The sequence below is a fragment of the Nicotiana tomentosiformis genome, chromosome 12 (genome assembly GCF_000390325.3).
Source record: "Nicotiana tomentosiformis chromosome 12, ASM39032v3, whole genome shotgun sequence".
Taxonomy (NCBI): Eukaryota; Viridiplantae; Streptophyta; class Magnoliopsida; order Solanales; family Solanaceae; genus Nicotiana; species Nicotiana tomentosiformis.
Genome location: NC_090823.1, coordinates 71,720,188 through 71,739,387, shown reverse-complemented (window position 1 = coordinate 71,739,387; position 19,200 = coordinate 71,720,188). Strand labels below are relative to the sequence as shown.

The following is a 19,200-nucleotide window of genomic DNA, read 5'->3' as shown; positions in this document are numbered from 1 at the left end:
TTGGGAGACACAAGTCATGCTATTACCCGTTTCAACAACAGAAGCTATCTCAAAAGATGTCTGTTACGTGTTTTTTAGTTTTTACTGAAGGAACCAGTATACTTTGGTAGAGGAACCATCCAACTATTCAACATATTCATTGCCATTTGTTGGAGTCAAAAATCAAATAACCTCCCGTAATTATGCCAACTTCGCGAAAACTCGCCGAAAACAAAAAATGGGCGAACAATACCGGTACAACTTTAGATAAATGTTGCAACAATGAGGAAAAGCTGGAAACACTCTGTATGTTGCCGGAAAATATTGTTCAAGCGGCTGAAATTAGAGTATGCGACCACTAAGAACCAGAAAAACAAACCGGAATCTAGAAAATTTTGAAAACAGTCACTGGAATTTGAAAACGTTTGCTAGAATCTGGAAAGAATCGCTAAGAATCGTTGGGATGTGATGGAATCTGAATGGATAGGGTCGGAATGAATAGTCGATCTCCAGAGAGGAAAAGTTCTCGCTGGAATCTGCCGGAGTGAGTCTCACGCGCCGGCATGTGGCTGGATCTCGCTGGAAAATTCCTCCTTCCGGTCGGCGCGTGCGAGTGCGTGTGCGTGGGCGTGGGAGGTCTAATGTTGGCGATTTTTGTTGGGTTCTGGTCGCACGGGATTCCGATCCTATTGGTGGTACGTATATGCGCAGTACCCTTAGGAAGCAACGAACCCTCAGAACAATTGTTTATTTGCCGGAAAATTGCTCGGCAATGAGGTCTTTATTCCCGGATGTCGCTGGAATGATGCACAATGATAATACTGAAGCCTTGATGCCATGCTAAAGAAAATGAAACTTGAGCCTAACTCAAACTCAAAAGCTAACTCATGAGATGAGGATTGCCCAAGACCATGTAAGGAGTCCTAACTCTCATCCCATAACCAATGTGGGAACTTAACACTCCCCCGCACGTCCAGGCATGACAATTGTAGTGTGGACAATATAAGATGGGGTCCTGTGAGAAGGCACGGGAGAAAATATGTTATTGATATTGGATGATAAATACAATACAAGAGGTCCCTATTTATAGCTATACACTACAAGGAGATATTACTCCTCTTCCAATGTGGGACAAGACTACACTATACATATCTATAAACTAACACTCCCTCCTCAAGCCGGTGCATACACATCATATGTACCAAGATTGTTACACATGTAACTAATACGAGAACCAGTAAGAGACTTAGTGAAAATATCTGCTAGTTGATCATTCGACTTTACAAACTTTGTAACAATATCTCCTGAAAGTATTTTTTCTCTGACAAAGTGACAGTTGATCTCAATGTGTTTAGTCCTCTCATGGAACACCGGATTTGACGCAATATGAAGAGCAACTTGGTTATCACACACTAGTTCCATCTTGCTGATTTCTCCGAACTTTAACTCCTTGAGCAACTGCTTGACCCAAACTAACTCATACGTTGTCATAGCCATGGCCCGATATTCGGTTTCGGCGCTAGATCGAGCAACTACATTCTGTTTCTTGCTCTTCCACGAGACCAAATTACCTCCTACTAGAACACAATATCCAGACGTAGAACGTCTATCAAAAGGTGATCCTGCCCAATCAGCATCTGTGTACCCAACAATCTGCTCGTGGCCTCGATCCTCGAATAGTAATCCTTTGCCTGGAGCTGACTTTATATACCGAAGAATGCGAACAACTGCATCCCAGTGACTATCACAGGGAGAATCCATAAACTGACTTACAACACTCACCGGAAAAGAAATGTCAGGTCTAGTCACTGTGAAGTAATTCAATTTGCCAACCAACCTCCTATATCTCGTAGGGTCTCTAAGAGGCTCCCCCTGTCCAGGCAGAAGCTTAGCATTCGGATTCATAGGAGAGTCAATAGGTCTGCAACCCATCATTCCAGTCTCCTCAAGAATGTCTAAGGCATACTTCCGCTGTGAAATAACAATACCTGAGCTAGACTGAGCGACCTCAATACCTAGAAAATACTTTAATATGCTCAGATCCTTAGTTTGGAAGTGCTGAAAGAGATGTTCCTTCAGATTAGTAATACCATCCTGATCATTACCAGTAATAACAATATCATCAACATAAACCACTAGATAAATACACAGATTAGGAGCAGAATGCCGATAAAACACAGAGTGATCAGCCTCACTACGAGTCATGCCGAACTTCTGAATAATTGTGCTGAACTTACCAGACCAAGCTCGAGGGGACTGTTTCAAACCATATAGTGACTTGCACAATCTGCACACAGAACCATTAAACTCCCCTGAGCAACAAAACCAGGTGGTTGCTCCATATAAACTTCTTCCTCAAGATCACCGTGGAGAAAAGCATTCTTAATGTCTAACTGATAAAGAGGCCAATGACGTACAACATCCATGGACAAAAAGAGACGAACATATGCTACTTTAGCCACGGGAGAGAAAGTATCACTATAATCAAGCCCAAAAATCTGAGTATATCCTTTTGCAACAAGACGAGCCTTAAGCCGATCAACCTGGCCATCCGGGCCGACTTTGACTGCATAAACCCAACGACAACCAACAGTAGACTTACCTGCAGGAAGAGGAACAAGCTCCCAAGTGTCACTCGCATGTAAAGCAGACATCTCGTCAATCATAGCATGTCGCCATCCTGGATGAGATAGTGCCTCACCTGTAGACTTAGGGATAGAAACAGTGGACAAAGAAGATATAAAAGCATAATGTGGTGACGACAGACGATGATAACTTAAACCGACATAGTGGGGATTAGGATTAAGTGTGGATCGTACACCTTTGCGGAGTGCAATTGGTTGACTAAGAGGAGACAAGTCCGCAGTAGGTGCAGAATCTGATGCAGGGCGTGAATCACCTGGGCCTGATGCTGGATGTGGACGACGATGATAAGTCAAGAGTGGTGGAGCTGCAGAAGGTTGAACTGGATTATGTGAAGGAACTGGAGCTATAGGTGGTGGAGCTACAACCGGAGTTGTAGGTGGTGGAACTGGAGCTATAGGTGGTAGAGCTACAACTGGAGCTATAGGTGGTGGAGCTACAACTGGAGCTGTAGGTGGTGGAGCTGGAGTGACTGAATCTCCAAAAGATGAAACTGGTAGTACCTCAGAAATATCTAAGTGATGACCTGAACCTGTGAAGTATGATTGGGTTTCAAAGAAGGTAACATCAGCGGACATAAGGTACCGCTGGAGGTCAGGAGAGTAGCATCGATACCCCTTTTGTGTTCTCGAGAAACCCAGAAATACGCACTTAAGAGCACGAGGAGCTAACTTATCTGTTCCTGGAGTAAGGTTATGGACAAAACAAGTGCTTCCAAAGATACGGGGTGGAAGAGAGAACAAAGGTAAGTGGGGAAACATGACAGAGAATGGAACTTGGTTCTGGATAGCTGAAGATGACATACGATTAATAAGATAGCAAGATGTAAGAACGACATCCCCCAAAACTCAACGGAGCATGAGATTGTATGAGTAGGGTACGAGCAGTTTCAATAAGATGTCTATTCTTTCTTTCAGCTACCCCATTTTGTTGAGATGTGTACGGACAAGATGTTTGATGAATAATCCCATGAGATTTCATAAACTGCTGAAATGGGGAAGACAAATACTCTCGGGCATTATCACTACGAAATGTGCGAATAGAAACCCCAAATTGATTTTGAATTTCAGCGTGGAAGGTCTGAAAAATAGAAAACAGCTCAGATCGATTTTTTATCAAAAATATCCAAGTGCACCTGGAATAATCATCAATGAAACTGACAAAGTAGCGAAATCCTAAGGTGGAACTGACCCGACTAGGACCCCAAACATCTGAATGGACTAAAGTAAAAGGTGACTCTGCTCGATTATCAAGACGCCGAGGGAAATGGGAGCGGGTATGCTTACCGAGCTGACATGACTCACACTCTAGAGCTGACAAGTGAGATAAACCAGATACCATTTTCTGAAGTTTTGACAAACTGGGATGTCCCAACCGTTTATGTAATAAATCTGGTGAATCAGTAACAGGACAAGTTGTAGAAGGAAGACAAGATGTGAGTCCATGTGATTTAGCAAGGATAAGGTAATAAAGTCCGTTTGATTCACGTCCGGTACCAATGATCCGCCCCGTATTGCGTTCCTGTATAAAAACATGTCATCAAGAAATAAAACAGCGCATTTAAGTGATTTGGCTAAGCGACTAATAGCTATGAGATTAAAAGGACTATTGGGAACATAAAGGACTGAATCTAAAGGTAAGGAAGGAAGTGGGCTTGCTTGACCTATTGCAGTTGCCATGGTTTGAGACCCATTGGCCATTGTGACTTTTGGAAGAGATTGAGAATACGAAATAGTAGTGAAAAGAGATTTGTTACCAGAAATATGATCTGATGCACCTGAATCAATGACCCAAGACTCAGAGGATGAAGATTGGGAGAAACAAGTCACGCTATTACCTGTTTGAACAACAGAAGCTATCTCAGAAGATGTCTGCTTACATGCTTTATACTGAAGGAACTCAATATACTCTGCTAAAGAAACCATCCGACTATTCAAAGCATCGGTTCCCATGTCGCTACAATTTGTAGTAGTAGGGTTAACTTGAAATAGTGGAAATAAGTAACTCTTGTGAGAAAACTGAAGAAATAGCTTGAAAAACACTGTTTACAACAGGAAAACAGAACACTATTCTGCGTCGGAAACACTGTTCATGCCGGAAACACTGTAGCTCGCCGGAAAATTCCAAAGTTGTCGGAATTTGTTGTAACCAGGATGGATAGACCCGGAATTCCTTTGCGAGCAAGCTGTCCTGAAGAAATATTTTCAAAAAATGGCCAGAAAGGTCACTGTTCACGCCGGAAAAATATAAAGTGGCCGGAATTTGATTTGAATTAGATGGGTAGGCTCGGAATTTTGAGGAGAGCACACTGTCCTGAAGAAGCTTCGCGAAAAAATGGCCGGAAAGTGGTCGGAACCCTCGCCGGAAAAGTTGTTGCCGGTGCGTGGAGGAGTGTGGCGGCTTTTCTGCTGGATAAAATTTCAGGGGTTGGTAGTCGGAGGGTGATCTACCTCGTGGTGGTGTTGGTTTTAGCACAACACCGACAGAAAGTGACTTCCACTTAGACAAGCCTTAGGTCACCGGAAAAATTACACGATGTCTTTCTTCCCGGTTAACGCTGGAATGACGCACAACGATCTTTTCTCACTAATGCTCTGATACCATGTGAGAAGGCACGAGAGAAAATATGTTATTGATATTGGATGATAAATACAATATAAGAGGTCCCTATTTATAGCTATACACTACAAGGAGATATTACTCCTCTTCCAATGTGGGACAAGACTACACTATACATATCTATAAACTAACAGGTCCCATCATTGGGTAAATAATAAATTGGGATGAGTCTGGCTCTAATACCACGTAAGAGTTTAAGATATGGGAAGAAAGATCTTGTATTCATTTGTGTCTTACATTAGACCTATTTATATAGGGTTTTTACTTAGTACTAAACCCTTCTCTACCAATGTGGGACGCAATACATACTAGCTCTCTAGCAGCTATTAATGCTTAAGTGGTTATAGGAATATTCTGCTGTTTCATTTTGATTTGAGACTTAAAGGCGAGACCATGAGAGAAGAGGATAAGTTGCTAAAATCTTGAAAATAAAGAGTTCCAAGAACTATGGACAAGGACCTGCCCATGTTTATGCTCTCATCTTCAAATCCGCACTTTTCTTGGGGCAGAGAACAGCAAAAGTTCTAGTTAAACCTGATTGCAAAATCTTGAAAATAAAGAGTTCCAAGAACTAACCTGCCCATGTTTATGCTCTCATCTTCAAATCCACACTTTTCTTGGGGCAGAGAACAGCAAAAGTTCTAGTTAAACCTGATTGCAAAATTTACTTCATCATACTAATGTTGCCTGTCATGACTTTTGATATTGAAAGCTACTCGCCGCCCCAAAGAATAAAGAACAGAAGAAAGCCCCAAAGCGTCTAGTCAAGTTGCTGTTTCTCTTGTTTCTTTGGCTTCAGTAAACTAATGAGTCGCAGTCTGCTTTAAATTTTCTGCCCTGCACCACATCAAGTATATGCTTCAAGAATTTGGATGTACTAATGAATCATTTCCCTAGGTTGATATTTGGTTTTAACCTTTTCACGTTACAAGTACTGGGTCGTCAAAGTTCTTTTAATGATCACAAGTACTTCTTGAAGTTGAATCTTTTTCGCTCTTAGCGTCCTTCAGTTATTTGTTTAATAATCATGACCATTTGGATGTCTAACGAAGTTCTACAATCTCCTGACTCATGCAGCTGAATGCTGGGGATAATTCTGTCTTGTACTGGCCTGCTGAGCTATATACAGCAGTTCCAAGTAGGCCCTTCTTTCCAAGGGGCTTTCTGTGGGACGAAGGTTTTCATCAATTGCTAATCTGGTCAGTTGCTTGTTCGTGTTTTTTATTTTTATTATTTTTTGAATTCATATCTACTGCTTAAAAATTATATTTGCAGTTGGTTTCTAGTCTCTCTAATTTGCACTTACTAGGGCATTCTTGAAACCTTTAGGCGTTGGGATATATACATTAGCTTGGATATCATTGGACATTGGCTGGATCTGATGAATATTGATGGATGGATTCCGCGCGAGCTAATCTTAGGTGCTGAAGCCTTAAGGTAATATATCATGAATTCCACTAAGCTTAGGTAACCATTTCACAGTTTTCCGTGTAATCCTATCTAAAGCTTCTATCTGGTCAACCTTGCAGTAAGGTCCCAGAAGAATTTGTTCTTCAGCATCCAACTAATGGAAATCCGCCGACATTGTTTTTGGCCTTGCGCGGTATTCATTTCTCAACTTTTTTGTAGAATCTAGTCTTGAGAAGATATCCACATCTTATTCTTGTTGAGAAGACTATTAATATTCTATTTTTGCAAGCATCATTGTGCTGTCCTTTGAGTCAATATCCTTGTTAATTCATACACTAAATTCTCATTAGTGCTGGAACATATGTTCCGCTTGTTTAATGATCTGTTTGTAATCTTAAATCAATGGATTTTGAGTATCATTAGAAGCTAAAACCAACAGGCTGAATAGTGATGTCTCCATCATTTGGGTGAGAAGAAGAGTTTCAAGTTTCGATGTACAAATGAATCTGAAGGAGAGCAAAAACAGCTGAAAAAGATAGGGTGAGGTTAAAAATCTAATTTGCAGACAAAAGTTATATGCCATAGCTGATCTGGATTTTTATTCTCAATCTCTTTATTTAAACAATTTGAAATGGATATGGAAACATTTCACTAGTTGGTTAAGAGGATTTGTAGAGTCGGTACTTTCCTGAAGCAAAAAAAAGATACGGCTCTGAATTTGGCAGCAAACAGCATCATTCTGAGACAATTCCATTTTCTATTTGCTACCTATTTTTTGATACCCATACATTTTCTTTTGGATGGTAGGGCACAAATCCCATTCTTAGAATCACCTTTTTGTAGTAGACCAGGCTCTCCCAACCTCAATGCCATAGCTCTAGGTGAAAGCGGACTCTTACCTCCCATACACTAATGGTCTATTATGTACACGAAATGAGGCGGTTAAAGAGCCTTGTACGAACAATGTAGCTTTCTGAAGTTTAACAAGAAAACTAGAAAATAGTTTAGGAAAGAGGAGAGAATGTCATTACAAATGCAAAGAAGTACAATATTTGATGTAATGCCACATTCAAGAAAAGTTAGAGATGTGAAATCAATGGTGGAGTCTGAAGTGTTGTGTGACACTTGACAGATGTTCCCAACGATAGGATATACGAAATCTGCCCACCAAAACTTTGATGCAGTATAGGATTGGACAAAAGATTTGATTCTATCCATGTCATCTAGCATAAGATTGATAAACTAGATCCGATTTAAAGCTTGCTTTGCATTGTCCAATGATGGATGCTTTGTTTGCAATTTTTAGATTGTGGACCTCAAGGATACGTGATGTGAACTCGTGGTAGATATTGATCCTTGTATAATGCAATTAATCGATTGATTTTACGGATAATTTCAAAGACTTCTCCTCACGTTTCGCTCAAGCACACTGACGTCCCTCGTAATTTAAGATATTACACATACCTCTCTTATTTGTTTTTTTGTGTAACAATTCTTTTAACATATTAATCATTAATATAAAAAAATTATTATCTGACTATTTACCCTTTTTAATATAATTTTTAATTAATTAATTTAATAAACATCTCTTTAAATAAAATTCATTTCCACTCCCCTTACTATTCCATCCCCCATTATGGAAAAACAAAATCGAATTGCATCCAGTTCTGCAACCCCATGGTCCAAGCAATTGGATATGGCTTGGCGCATTAATGGAAGGAATATTTGAATGGTGGCCGTCAGTCGCCACAGGAAGCAGTGTCTGGAGGAGATAATGGGCATCCACGGGCAGCAACTCCCGAGTCTTTTTGAGTCGTATATTTGTAGTTCTCATCACTTGCCATCGGATGTGATATGAGCACTCACTGCAGGACATTCTTCACCCTACTATGTTCTTGACAGTTAGTTTTATTGGAATCTCATGGCACTGTGAAAAAAGGAGAGAGACATTGTTTTACTGGTTTTGCTTTTTATTTAGTTGACTTCAGTTTTGTATATTCAATTAATATACAGGTTTAGCCCCTCTTATTTCTCGTTAGAAGGTTTTTCCGATGTTGGATTCTTTCGGCGGGTTTCTTTTGTGTCATGGGTGCGATGGGAGATTCTATAAAAATAAGCAAGATTTAAGAAAGATAGAGAATATTAATTGAGAAGAAAAATCTTTTATGATCTAGTTTAGCCCTTTTGTTGTTTGTTTGGGGAGAGGAAAAAATTCGGTACCACTTTAGTTTTACTGAGCATTAGCCATTCTGTTACTCCTGTAGATATTATTTAGGTTGTAATAGTATGCAAGTTGATATGTTTATATGAATCCTGAAATTGTTAGATTGTTTGTAAACGAGACATGAGGTTTGAGCATTATCCCAAAGGAATTTTTAACAGTGACAGAGATAGGAATTATTGTTATTTTAAAAAATATTTACAAATTTAATTAAAAAGTATACTAAAAAGGGCAAATTCGTAAGATCATAATTGTTTATATTGATGATAAATATGTTAAAAGAATTGTTACACAAAATATCAAATAAGGGAGGTATGTGTAATATTGTAAACCACGAGAGAGGACAGTGTGATTGAGCAAAATGTGAGGGGATGTCTCTGAAATTATCCCTTGATTTTATGTAGGTATCTATGCTAAAATTCTGAAGTTCAGAAGGTTTTTTCTGTTAACAGAGTCCAAAATCCCAACTATTTCTTGATAAAGAGCACTGCTTTGCGCTTTACTGACCCAGTGAGTGGAACATGTATTAACTGGCCTTGTTCAATCTTGTCTACTTTAGTTTAATCATACAATGCAGTTATAAATGACCTTTTGAACTTTGTTAATTCGTAAGAGAGCTGGCATAGCAGGTTGATTAGTCATTTTGCGGAGTGTGGGCCCTATCTTTAACAGTCTTTTTCAAAAGCTCAGCTGCTTTCTCCAATGTGCTCTGCTTTGTGCTTGTGGCGGAGAGTGTTTTGGGGTTATAGCTGAACAAATTTATGTATCTTTGAGTGAAATGTGTCAATTCGGCCCCGGGCTTTAGATGAATGGTAAGTGGTAAGAGCGCATAACGTGATGTGGGATTAGGCGTACGCCACATGTTCGAGGGGCGGGGATTTCTCGGATATAAAAAAAATGTGTCAATTCTGTTTTGATACAAGAAAGTAAGATTAGACACAATGATGTTGTATATTTTAAGCAATAAAATGGTGCTCTCTGTCGGAAAGAATTACAAGAGTAGTTCAGGATTGGTATATGTGGTGGTCTACTGTGCCAAATTTGATTACATCAGGCTTTTATGTGGAGCTGGTACATTTGCATGTCAACTTGAAAGCACTTACGCTATAGCACTTGGATGTTTAATCTACTTTCAACAGTGTGTATCTTCTTACAGTTCATGAGCTTGAACATTTTCTTGAACTTCCTCTTAAGCATGAGGAATATTCAATCTATCGATGTGACATTTTTCAGTTTGCCACCTGTTGGCTGCAAGTTCTGCTCTAGCTATCTTAACATACTATGTGTTGCATATTTAATTGGACCCCAATTTTCTGCATCAGTTCATAACGAGTATGGCTAAGCAATTTTCAGTGGTGTCGTAGAACAGTTTGTGTGGAATCATTAACAAGTTTCGCATTGCAGATGTGATTTCCAACCTGAAGAAAGAAAAGTTTGCTGCTGCTGAAGCCAGTGATATCTCTGTCTTCTTGGACCGGGCATTTGTTCGGCTTGAAGCATGGTTCAAATGGTTTAACACAACCCAGTCTGGTAAATTTCCTCTCTTGTGAATTTACCTTAAAAAGATATACCTACTCTTATTGCTACTGGATAAGGTATGAAATTAACCGCTATGTCACTAAGTATCTGTTTAACTTCATGTTGGATGTAAACAATTTTGAGAAAGCATTTAAGATAGCCTTCAGCTTTCTGGTGATCTTAGAGTTGTCTTATTTCTAGGTGTAGAATTAGTGGGGATCACGCTTCACGTGTCAGCTTGAATTCCATCTGTTTGCCCTTTTGAGTTTGTGCCTTTGTAAATCAGAAGTGACAATACCATTGGACGTTGCAATCTTCTTTATGAAGTGTTTAAAACTGCAGCAGCAGTGGAAGAGCAAAAATTTCAATTGGGGGAAAAAACCATTTTCTGCACTTTATGTAACGAAAAAAGCAACTATTTCAGCAAGGTCTACATCAAACAGGAATCTTTATCAGTAGGAAGTAGCTTTGAGCTTTTGCCAGCAATTTGTAATTATTAACCATGTTTAGATAAGGGTTCAATATTGGGTCTCTTGCTCTTAATCTTAAGAATAGCTAGGAAACAACCCCATTTACCCATAGCCTTATTCGATGTAAAAATAATTAAGCCTTGATCCTAAGGAGGAAAATAATTTGTTGGCTTAATTTAGAATATATATCTTCTAACTCAGGCTTTTTCCTCAGGGTTCTGAACCAATGTTTCTGCGCCCAATCGGTTTCTGATATTTCTTTGAGTTCTACTAATACCATAGTATGTGTTTTAACCTGTTAAGTATTGCAATTCCAGGGAAGGAACTGGGCAGCTATTACTGGCATGGAAGAGATGCTGCTACGATCCGTGAACTAAATCCTAAGGTTTTGATCTAAAACATATCTATGCTGAAAACATCTCTGCTGATGTATTTTTTCTTCCTTTTTCCAGAAAACTGGATAGGTAGTATCATTTTCATGTGTATTATTTTTCTTTTCCTTTCATCAAGTCTAATTTCTGATATGCCCCAGGGCTTTGGTCTAGTGGTAAGAGCGGAATGCATAGGTTTGGCGCACGTCACGGTTTCGAACCCAGCCACATAAAAAAGCCTGGTATTTAAGTGGAGAAGGGTAGAGGGGCAGATCCCATTATCTATCAAGTTTTGAACTGTGCGCCACTAGCCCTAGGTGATCTTTCGGTTATAATAAAAATTCCAACAACAACAACAAACCCAGTGTAATCCCACAAGTGAGGTCTAGGGAGGGTAGTGTGTACACACACCTTACCCTCACCTTGAGGAGGTAGAGAAGCTGTTTCCAATATACCCTTGGCTCCAATAAAGATAAAAAAGCAACGGCACCATAACACCAGCAAGATAACAAGATAACAAGAAAACCGAATCGAAAGAAACTACAAGCAGTGATAGAAATCTGAAAAATAAGAAAGTACATAGTAACACTAATACTACTAGTATGGACAAGAAAAATGCACGAGTACCTACTAACCCTCCACCCTAATACTCGACCTCCACACCCTCCTATCAAGGGTCATGTCCTCGGTAAGCTGAAGCAGCGTCATGCCCTGCCTAATCACCTCTCCCTAATACTTCTTTGGCCTACCTCTACCTCTCCTCATACCAACCAAGGCCAACCTTTCACACCTCCTTATTGGAGCATCTGTGCCTTTCCTTTTCATAAATAGTACTCAATAGTAGTACTAATTAAGTAGTCCAGAGGATAGTAGACATTGCTCTCACATGAAAAGAGCTGAAGTCGGTAAGGAAGGAGCTACCAAAATGAAAAGAGCTGAAGAGGTTGGTGACTTGTTAAATTTTGATAGTAGAAACATCAAGGGAAGCAGGGCCACTGTTAATCACAGGAGTTTGGGCGAGGAATTAGGAGTAGCATCTGACTTTCTGGTGGGGTTCATTTTATTTTTTGATTCTTGTCTAGGTTGTTTTTGCCTTTTGGGTAAGGTATACTCATTGTGTAGGGATTGCATCCCCGAGATGTTCATATCTACCAAATTATCTAAAAGTTATATTCCTAACAAAAATGGGCAAGATATTCTTAAGGAATCGCGAACAAAATTAAGCATATTATAGGACAAATACAGGATCAGTGCTGTGTGATCACCCTAGGTCATTCCTGAGGCTGATTCTTTTTGCTTCGTGCATGAATTGACTATAAAACGCACGATTTTTGGCTTCTACAGACATTATCCTCTGGACTGGATGATTATCCACGTGCATCTCACCCAAATGAAGATGAACGGCATGTGGATCTTAGATGCTGGATGCATCTTGCAGCAGATTCCATGCATTCAATTGCAGAGCTTCTGAAGATGGATAAAGATGTTGAAAAGGTATTAAAATACAGAAGTTTCTTAAAGCATTATTGTTTGTATAATTTGCTGAGTCCTGCATTAACTCTTGCAGGAGTATGGCTTTACTGCAAAGATGCTCTCAGATTTTGAACTTCTTAACAAGGTGAAACATCTTCTAATTCCTAAGCGTACTTATTCCTATCCAGATAGGGTTTTATCATTAACTTGTAACTATGTATGATAACAGGATAACTGATGCACCCCTTAAAATCTCTGTTGCACTTATTGACCGTCAACATTTCTTTCAAATGTTTTTTAATGTTGCAGATGCACTTAGACAGTGCCAATGGAGCTTATTGTGATTATGGAAATCATACAGAAAAGGTACGTGGTTTATCATATTAACATATCTTGGGGGCAGAGTCCACTGAGTTTTCCATATATGTGATTGATGCAGATCTTATTTGTGCTTGCTACATTCCAAACCTGACCAAGTTCAGATGAAGTACTTTTGCTGGTTCTTCATGGTCTTATCCATGATTAACTCATTGGAATCTTGTCTTATTTTCCATGCATGCTGTTTTACCTTATTTAGCACTTTGCACTTTGAGGCGGATGTGGAAGTGAGAATTGATACACAAGTCATCCCCAAGAGAGGAAGCTTCAAGTATCTTAAGCCAATAATCCAAGGAAATGGAGAGATTGATGATGATGTCACACATCGTATTGGAGGGGTAGATGAAATGGAGCCTCACATCTAGTGTTCTATGTGATAAGAATGTGCCACCGAGACTTAAAAGTAAGCTCTATAGAGTGGCTGTTAGACCAACTATGTTGTATGGGGCAGAGTGTTGGCCAGTCAAGAGCTCAGACGTTTAGAGGATAAAAGTAGCGGAAATGAGGATGTTATGTGTGGGCATGCTAGGAGAGATAAGATTAGGAACAAAGATATAAGGGGCAAGGTGGGAGTAGCCTCCGTGGTGGACAAGATGAGGGAAGCAAGGCCGAGATGGTTTGGACATGTAAAAAGGAGGAACACCGATGCCCCAGTGAGGAGGTGCGAGAGGTTGGATCTTGAAATTTGTTCTCTTATACGCAAATTGAGGAATTCCGATCTTGAAATCTGTTAACCTCACGAGTCACCGTGCAATTCAAAATAATATCAAATGATATCTTTAAGCATCTTAAGTTCAAAGTAGAGAGGAGCTCAAAAATGCTTCCGGAGGAAGAAAAAATCAAGTTTCTCCAGAAAAAGAGAACTAATGAGAAACCTAGTTGAGTCTTAGTAATATGACTTTAGTTTAGCCTTCTTAATTGCTGTTACTCTTTTTCTTTTTTAATTGGTTTTTTGTTACACATGCTTACTTTGGTGCTTTCACATTTTGTTAAGTAGATTGTAAATCATGATCCTTTGCGTTTACTAGCTCAAATTTTCCTTTCCACCATCATAACATAGATGAGAACTACAAAATGAGAATGGAGGTCAATAGCTAAACCAATACAAATTCTTCTAAACTGAAAGAAACCCTAATAATTTTTTACAAAAAAACCCTAGCAAAGATATTAGCCCTGACAATAATGTATTGCTTACAGGCCAATTAACTCTAACTTTGTTAACTGCCCCAAAATCTAAACCAAACTGTGCAATTGCTATCGGACAACAATACCATATTGAAGGAACCATTGGACTGGGAAAGGATCTTATCATGTGGTTAGAAGATAGTCTCTTCCTCCAATTTTAAGTGGTGACTCAAAATGTTTATACTTGCAGTGTTCTTCCCCAATTTTAAGATTTTAAGTTCATATAAGTCGAAGAGGGCCAAGTATGATTGATTTCCAAGATGTTTTAACACAGGCATGTACCGTGTGTTCCAAATTTCAAGAATCTACGTTCATTCATTCATTTACATTATTTCTGTCTCACCATCTTTTCAGGAACAACCCCCCTCCCAACCCAAAAAAAAAAACCGATCCTCTCCCCTGTGGAGTGGGTTATGGGCCATGAGAGGTAGTGTGTGCTCTTTCCTCAAGAATGCTCTTTTCCTTTCAGGTTCAATTAACTTGGAAAATACTGGAGACTGGCAGCAATTACCCAAGGCGAGAGCTCGTACGAAAAGTCCTAGAAAAGCCTGTTTTACAATTGGTTCCTCATCTTGGTTATGTGAGCCTTTTCCCATTTATCCTCAGGCTTATTCCACCGGTAAGTTCTTACGCATCACTTGAGCAAATATCATATTACATGTTGTTAACTCTGGTTTGCTTTTTATTTATATTCACTTTTGTTTGGGGGCTCAACTGGCAGTAAAATGCTCTAAAGTTTTATTATTAATTTTCTGGTTTCTCTTGTCTGATCTGGTCATTGTGGATTATCATGCATGCTTATTTTCATTCAGGATTCATGGATACTTGATAGACAGCTTGACCTTATCTCTAATAGGAGCATTTTGTGGACTGATTATGGGCTGAGATCCTTATCCAAAACAAGGTGATAGCAATGACTGATATATGTACAATCCAGCAAACAATTTTGTCCATTCCTAGTTTCTTTGTTAAGAACATCTGAAGAAATGTTATTCTGTTGTTGTTTTGGATGCTACAGCTCCATGTATATGAAACGAAACACAGAGCATGACCCTCCGTATTGGAGAGGGCCAATCTGGATACCCTTGAATTATTTGATTGTTTCCTCACTTCATCACTACTCTCAAGGTACAAAATGAACAAGGACAAGTATACTCTTGATCCTTTGTTTTATTTGAGATGTTCATTAAACCAATTTATTTCTGTTTCAATTTTTGAAGAGCCTGGACCATACAGAGAAAGAGCCAAAACCATCTACAATGATTTGAGGAGCAATTTGATGAGGTACTGGTGTTCTCCCAACTGAAACTGCTCCTTAATTTCTTTATACGTTAGAGTGGCTGCTCACATGTGGTATACAATCATACTGTTTCATTTTTAACATATCACAGAAATATAGTTGGGAACTATCAGCGGACAGGGTATCTGTGGGAACAATATGATCAGAAGAAAGGGAAAGGAAAAGGTGCACGCCTGTTTACTGGATGGACAGCCACTGTGCTATTGATCATGGCAGAAGCTTACCATGAAGTTTAGTGATGGTAATATCAAACTAATGGAGCCAAAACAATCATTTTTGACATTCTGCATTTATATGTATACTACAACTAGTAATAGTATTTTTGATAATCCATCGATATCCGAGAATGCATTTTACTAAAGAATTTAGAGGTAACTTATTTGGTTCGCCCATGAGATTGATAAAAGAGTTTAATGTTGACATACTGCAAAAGTGAGTTGGGACGAGCTAATTAGGACATACTCCTACACCTCAATACCAAGCAAGTCCGTTAAGCTATATGAATCCCTATTAACCATGATGTGCCAATTCAGTTCATATTGGTCACATATTAATCTGCAGTGTGAGAATTCACCATGAATTGATTAGCTTTATGCTGGCTGTTAACCTACCACAGCCTTCATCTTTTGTTCGAGCTTGTGATGGGCAATGTGATAATTCAAATTGCTAAACGATTGGCCTAATTGTGCTATAACATTAGTTTACATAACATCTACAAATTCTAGAAATTCGAATTTGTTACACTAGTTAAATTTGTTGTTTAGATTTGTGTAATTCATGTTAGAAGTTAAATTGAGCGAGATAAGCAAACATGATTTCTTTTAAGCCTTATTTGAGTATCAGCCAGTTCTGTGAAATCTCATGCCACTCATTTTTTTCTTTTTAAGTTTTACGTTCATTGTATCAACTGACATAGATCTGGTATATACTGTGCATATAATTGTTCTCAATTCCAAGCAGAGCCCCACGTTCTGTTAGCTCCACTTTCAAGTATTTAATTAAAGAGAACATTTTGACAAATTCAACCACTTCGGTCTCATCATGACATTGAGTAAAAGTACCCAAAACATATAGTCAAACCCTTTAAAGATAGAGAAAACATTTGATTTTTAGCAACGCTAAACACCGTTTCTAGCTTTTTTACTTACCTGTAATTCAAATGTTGTTTCGTTTTAGAGATTTAAAGTGAAGAATAGGATGTCTTCATAATGAATGTAAAACAATCATTCTTTACAACTTTCGATTAGCAAATTAATCAGTAAGAATAGGCGGTCAAGAATATAAGAGTTGCAACAAAGTAGAATTTGTGCAAATAGAAGACAACGACCTATATTTTTTTGTTTTTTGTTTAAACAAGCATTTATATTATTAAAAGCTGAAAGTACGATTGCATACTGGAAACTGAACGCAAGGTTACAGTTCCCCTAGAGTCTAAAAGTAACTGCGAAGAAACAAAAGGTGGGGGAGGGGTGTCGAAAAGTATAACATCGTGTTGTAGTTCGGTAGCCATTTGCCTTCCAAAACATACTAGTTGATCCACCACTCCATTCCCCTCATTAAATGTGTGATGGATCGATGATAGTCGGTAGTTCACGGAGCAACAACCTGCATGCATCAAAAAGATGTGAGTACTTTAAATTACCTGTGGCCTGGGGGTAAGAGAGTGACAAATACCTGAGAGTCAGTCCCCACGGTGAGTGGAGTTACGGTCAGGGAATAGAGGCACGTAGGTGTTGTAGATGAATAGTAAATATATTGTGGGAATTCAAAGGAGAGAGTAGTCAAATTATAGTAAGGTGGAAATAGAATATGACAGTATAGATTCGTGAGAGAGTAAATGACCTGTATTAATTGTCTTAGTGATAAGTTTGGGGGGATCCAATGAACATACCAAAGGCTAATGTGGTGTCTATTACCAACATTCCATGTCGTGCCTGCATGGTATAGGGCAGCAGCCTTGCTGAGACTCTTCTAGATGTGTGAGTCAGTGGCCTTGGTGGTAAAGGTCAATGAATGGGAGTGCGTGAGATGTGGATGGCAATATTTGCCTTGTAGGATGTAAGCCCAAAGGCCAGAGGGACGTTGGATGAAACACCATGTTAAGCTAAGCAACATAGCCATGCGTGAGATGTGGATGGCAATATTTGCCTTGTAGGATGTAAGCCCAAAGGCAAGAGGGACGTTGGATGAAACACCATGTTAAGCTAGGCAACATAGCCATGTTTTTAGGGTAAGTTTTTTGGATACCCAATCCACCATTTTGTCTAGGCGGAGTAATAGTGTCCCAATTGAGGAGGTGAATTTTATTGTGGGAAACATTCGAATCCCGAAGAAAATATCGTTGAATGCGGTCAATATGATGAAGTATTTTGGGTGAAAGTAGATTATTTTATATAGTGTATGTGGGAATGAAATTAAGAACCAATTTAATGAGGGTGGAGCGGCCGCTTAAAAAGAGGAATTTGGTTTTTCAACCTTGGAGACGATTATTCATGCGGTCTAGGATATATTGGTAGTTAGAAGACTTTGGGTGGTAATTGGACTTGGGGAAGCCCAAATATTTGCCAAAATTTGAAGCTAAGCGTATATTGAGAGCTGACGCTATAGTGTTTTTAGTTGTGATACATTTTTGAAAAGAGAATTGACTTTGTAAAATTGATAAGTTGCCCAGATTGAGCAGATAGGTGGTGAAAGATATTTATGATGGTCTGAGCATTCAGTAGGTCTACTTTGGCAAACAAAACAAGATCGCCTGCAAAGAGAAGGTGAGAAAGAGAGGGTCTAACACATGCAATCTTTATCGAAGTCCAACGTTGGAGGTGGATAGCTTCATCAATCAACTGTGAAAGTGCTTCCATAAAAATAATAAAAAGGTAAGGAGATAAAGGGTCACCTTGTAGAATGCCACGGAAGGGTTGAAAGAAAGAAATGGGTTCACCGTTAACTAGAATAGAGATGGAGGAAGTAGTAACACAAGACATAATGAGTTTAATAATGGAGTTTGAAAAATTTTGCTTTTGTAGGGAGTAGCATATAAAGAACCATTCGAGATGATCAAAAGCTTTTCTGAGGTTCTATTTTTAACGCCATTTTTCTGAATCGTCTCTTGGTTTTGTGGAAAGAATGTAGATCTTCTTGTACAATAATCGCATTATCCACAACACATCGACCAAGGATAAAGCTACACTTAGTAGGATGAATCAGTGTCGATAGAAAGGGCCTAATTCTATTAATCAGGGTTTTGGTTATTTATTTGTAGATAGTGTTGCAAAACCCAATGGGATGGTATTAGGAGGTGTTGGAAGGATGTTTAACCTTAGGGACTAAAGTTAAGAAATTCTGGTTAATATGTAATGGTATGGAGTAAGTTTAAAAAGCATGCATAAAAGTTTGTATGACAACATGCTGAGTGTAGGTTCAATATTTTTCAAAGTATATTATTTAACCCAAAAAATAGTTTTTAAAGTCAAAGCGATTAAATAAAATAATTCGAATTTTCAACAACCGATTTACTTCACTTTTTTAAATATAATTGATGCGAAAAAGGAACAAACAATAATAAGTAAATAAACTGAGAGAGTAAACGAAATAGAAATTTTATTGATGATTGCATCCTTCATTTAGTAGGAAAGA

The 19,200-nt window shown here is 38.8% G+C and overlaps 1 protein-coding gene across 2 annotated transcripts in view; it reads left to right on the top strand.

The window, feature by feature from the left end:
- The window catches only part of LOC104084717 (mannosyl-oligosaccharide glucosidase GCS1), a 29,538-nt gene extending 13,454 nt beyond the window's left edge, over window positions 1-16,084 (top strand). For both annotated transcript variants that reach the window (XM_070191920.1, XM_070191919.1), the window contains 13 exons: window positions 6,319-6,440; window positions 6,571-6,678; window positions 6,771-6,844; window positions 10,277-10,402; window positions 11,178-11,245; window positions 12,576-12,725; window positions 12,799-12,849; window positions 13,014-13,070; window positions 14,737-14,886; window positions 15,080-15,171; window positions 15,286-15,395; window positions 15,488-15,551; window positions 15,659-16,084. In XM_070191920.1, coding sequence (XP_070048021.1) covers window positions 6,319-6,440; window positions 6,571-6,678; window positions 6,771-6,844; window positions 10,277-10,402; window positions 11,178-11,245; window positions 12,576-12,725; window positions 12,799-12,849; window positions 13,014-13,070; window positions 14,737-14,886; window positions 15,080-15,171; window positions 15,286-15,395; window positions 15,488-15,551; window positions 15,659-15,803 — 1,317 coding nt within the window. In that variant the 3' untranslated portion in view covers window positions 15,804-16,084. The remainder of the gene's footprint in view (window positions 1-6,318; window positions 6,441-6,570; window positions 6,679-6,770; window positions 6,845-10,276; window positions 10,403-11,177; window positions 11,246-12,575; window positions 12,726-12,798; window positions 12,850-13,013; window positions 13,071-14,736; window positions 14,887-15,079; window positions 15,172-15,285; window positions 15,396-15,487; window positions 15,552-15,658) is intronic.
- Window positions 16,085-19,200: the final 3,116 nt, after the last annotated feature.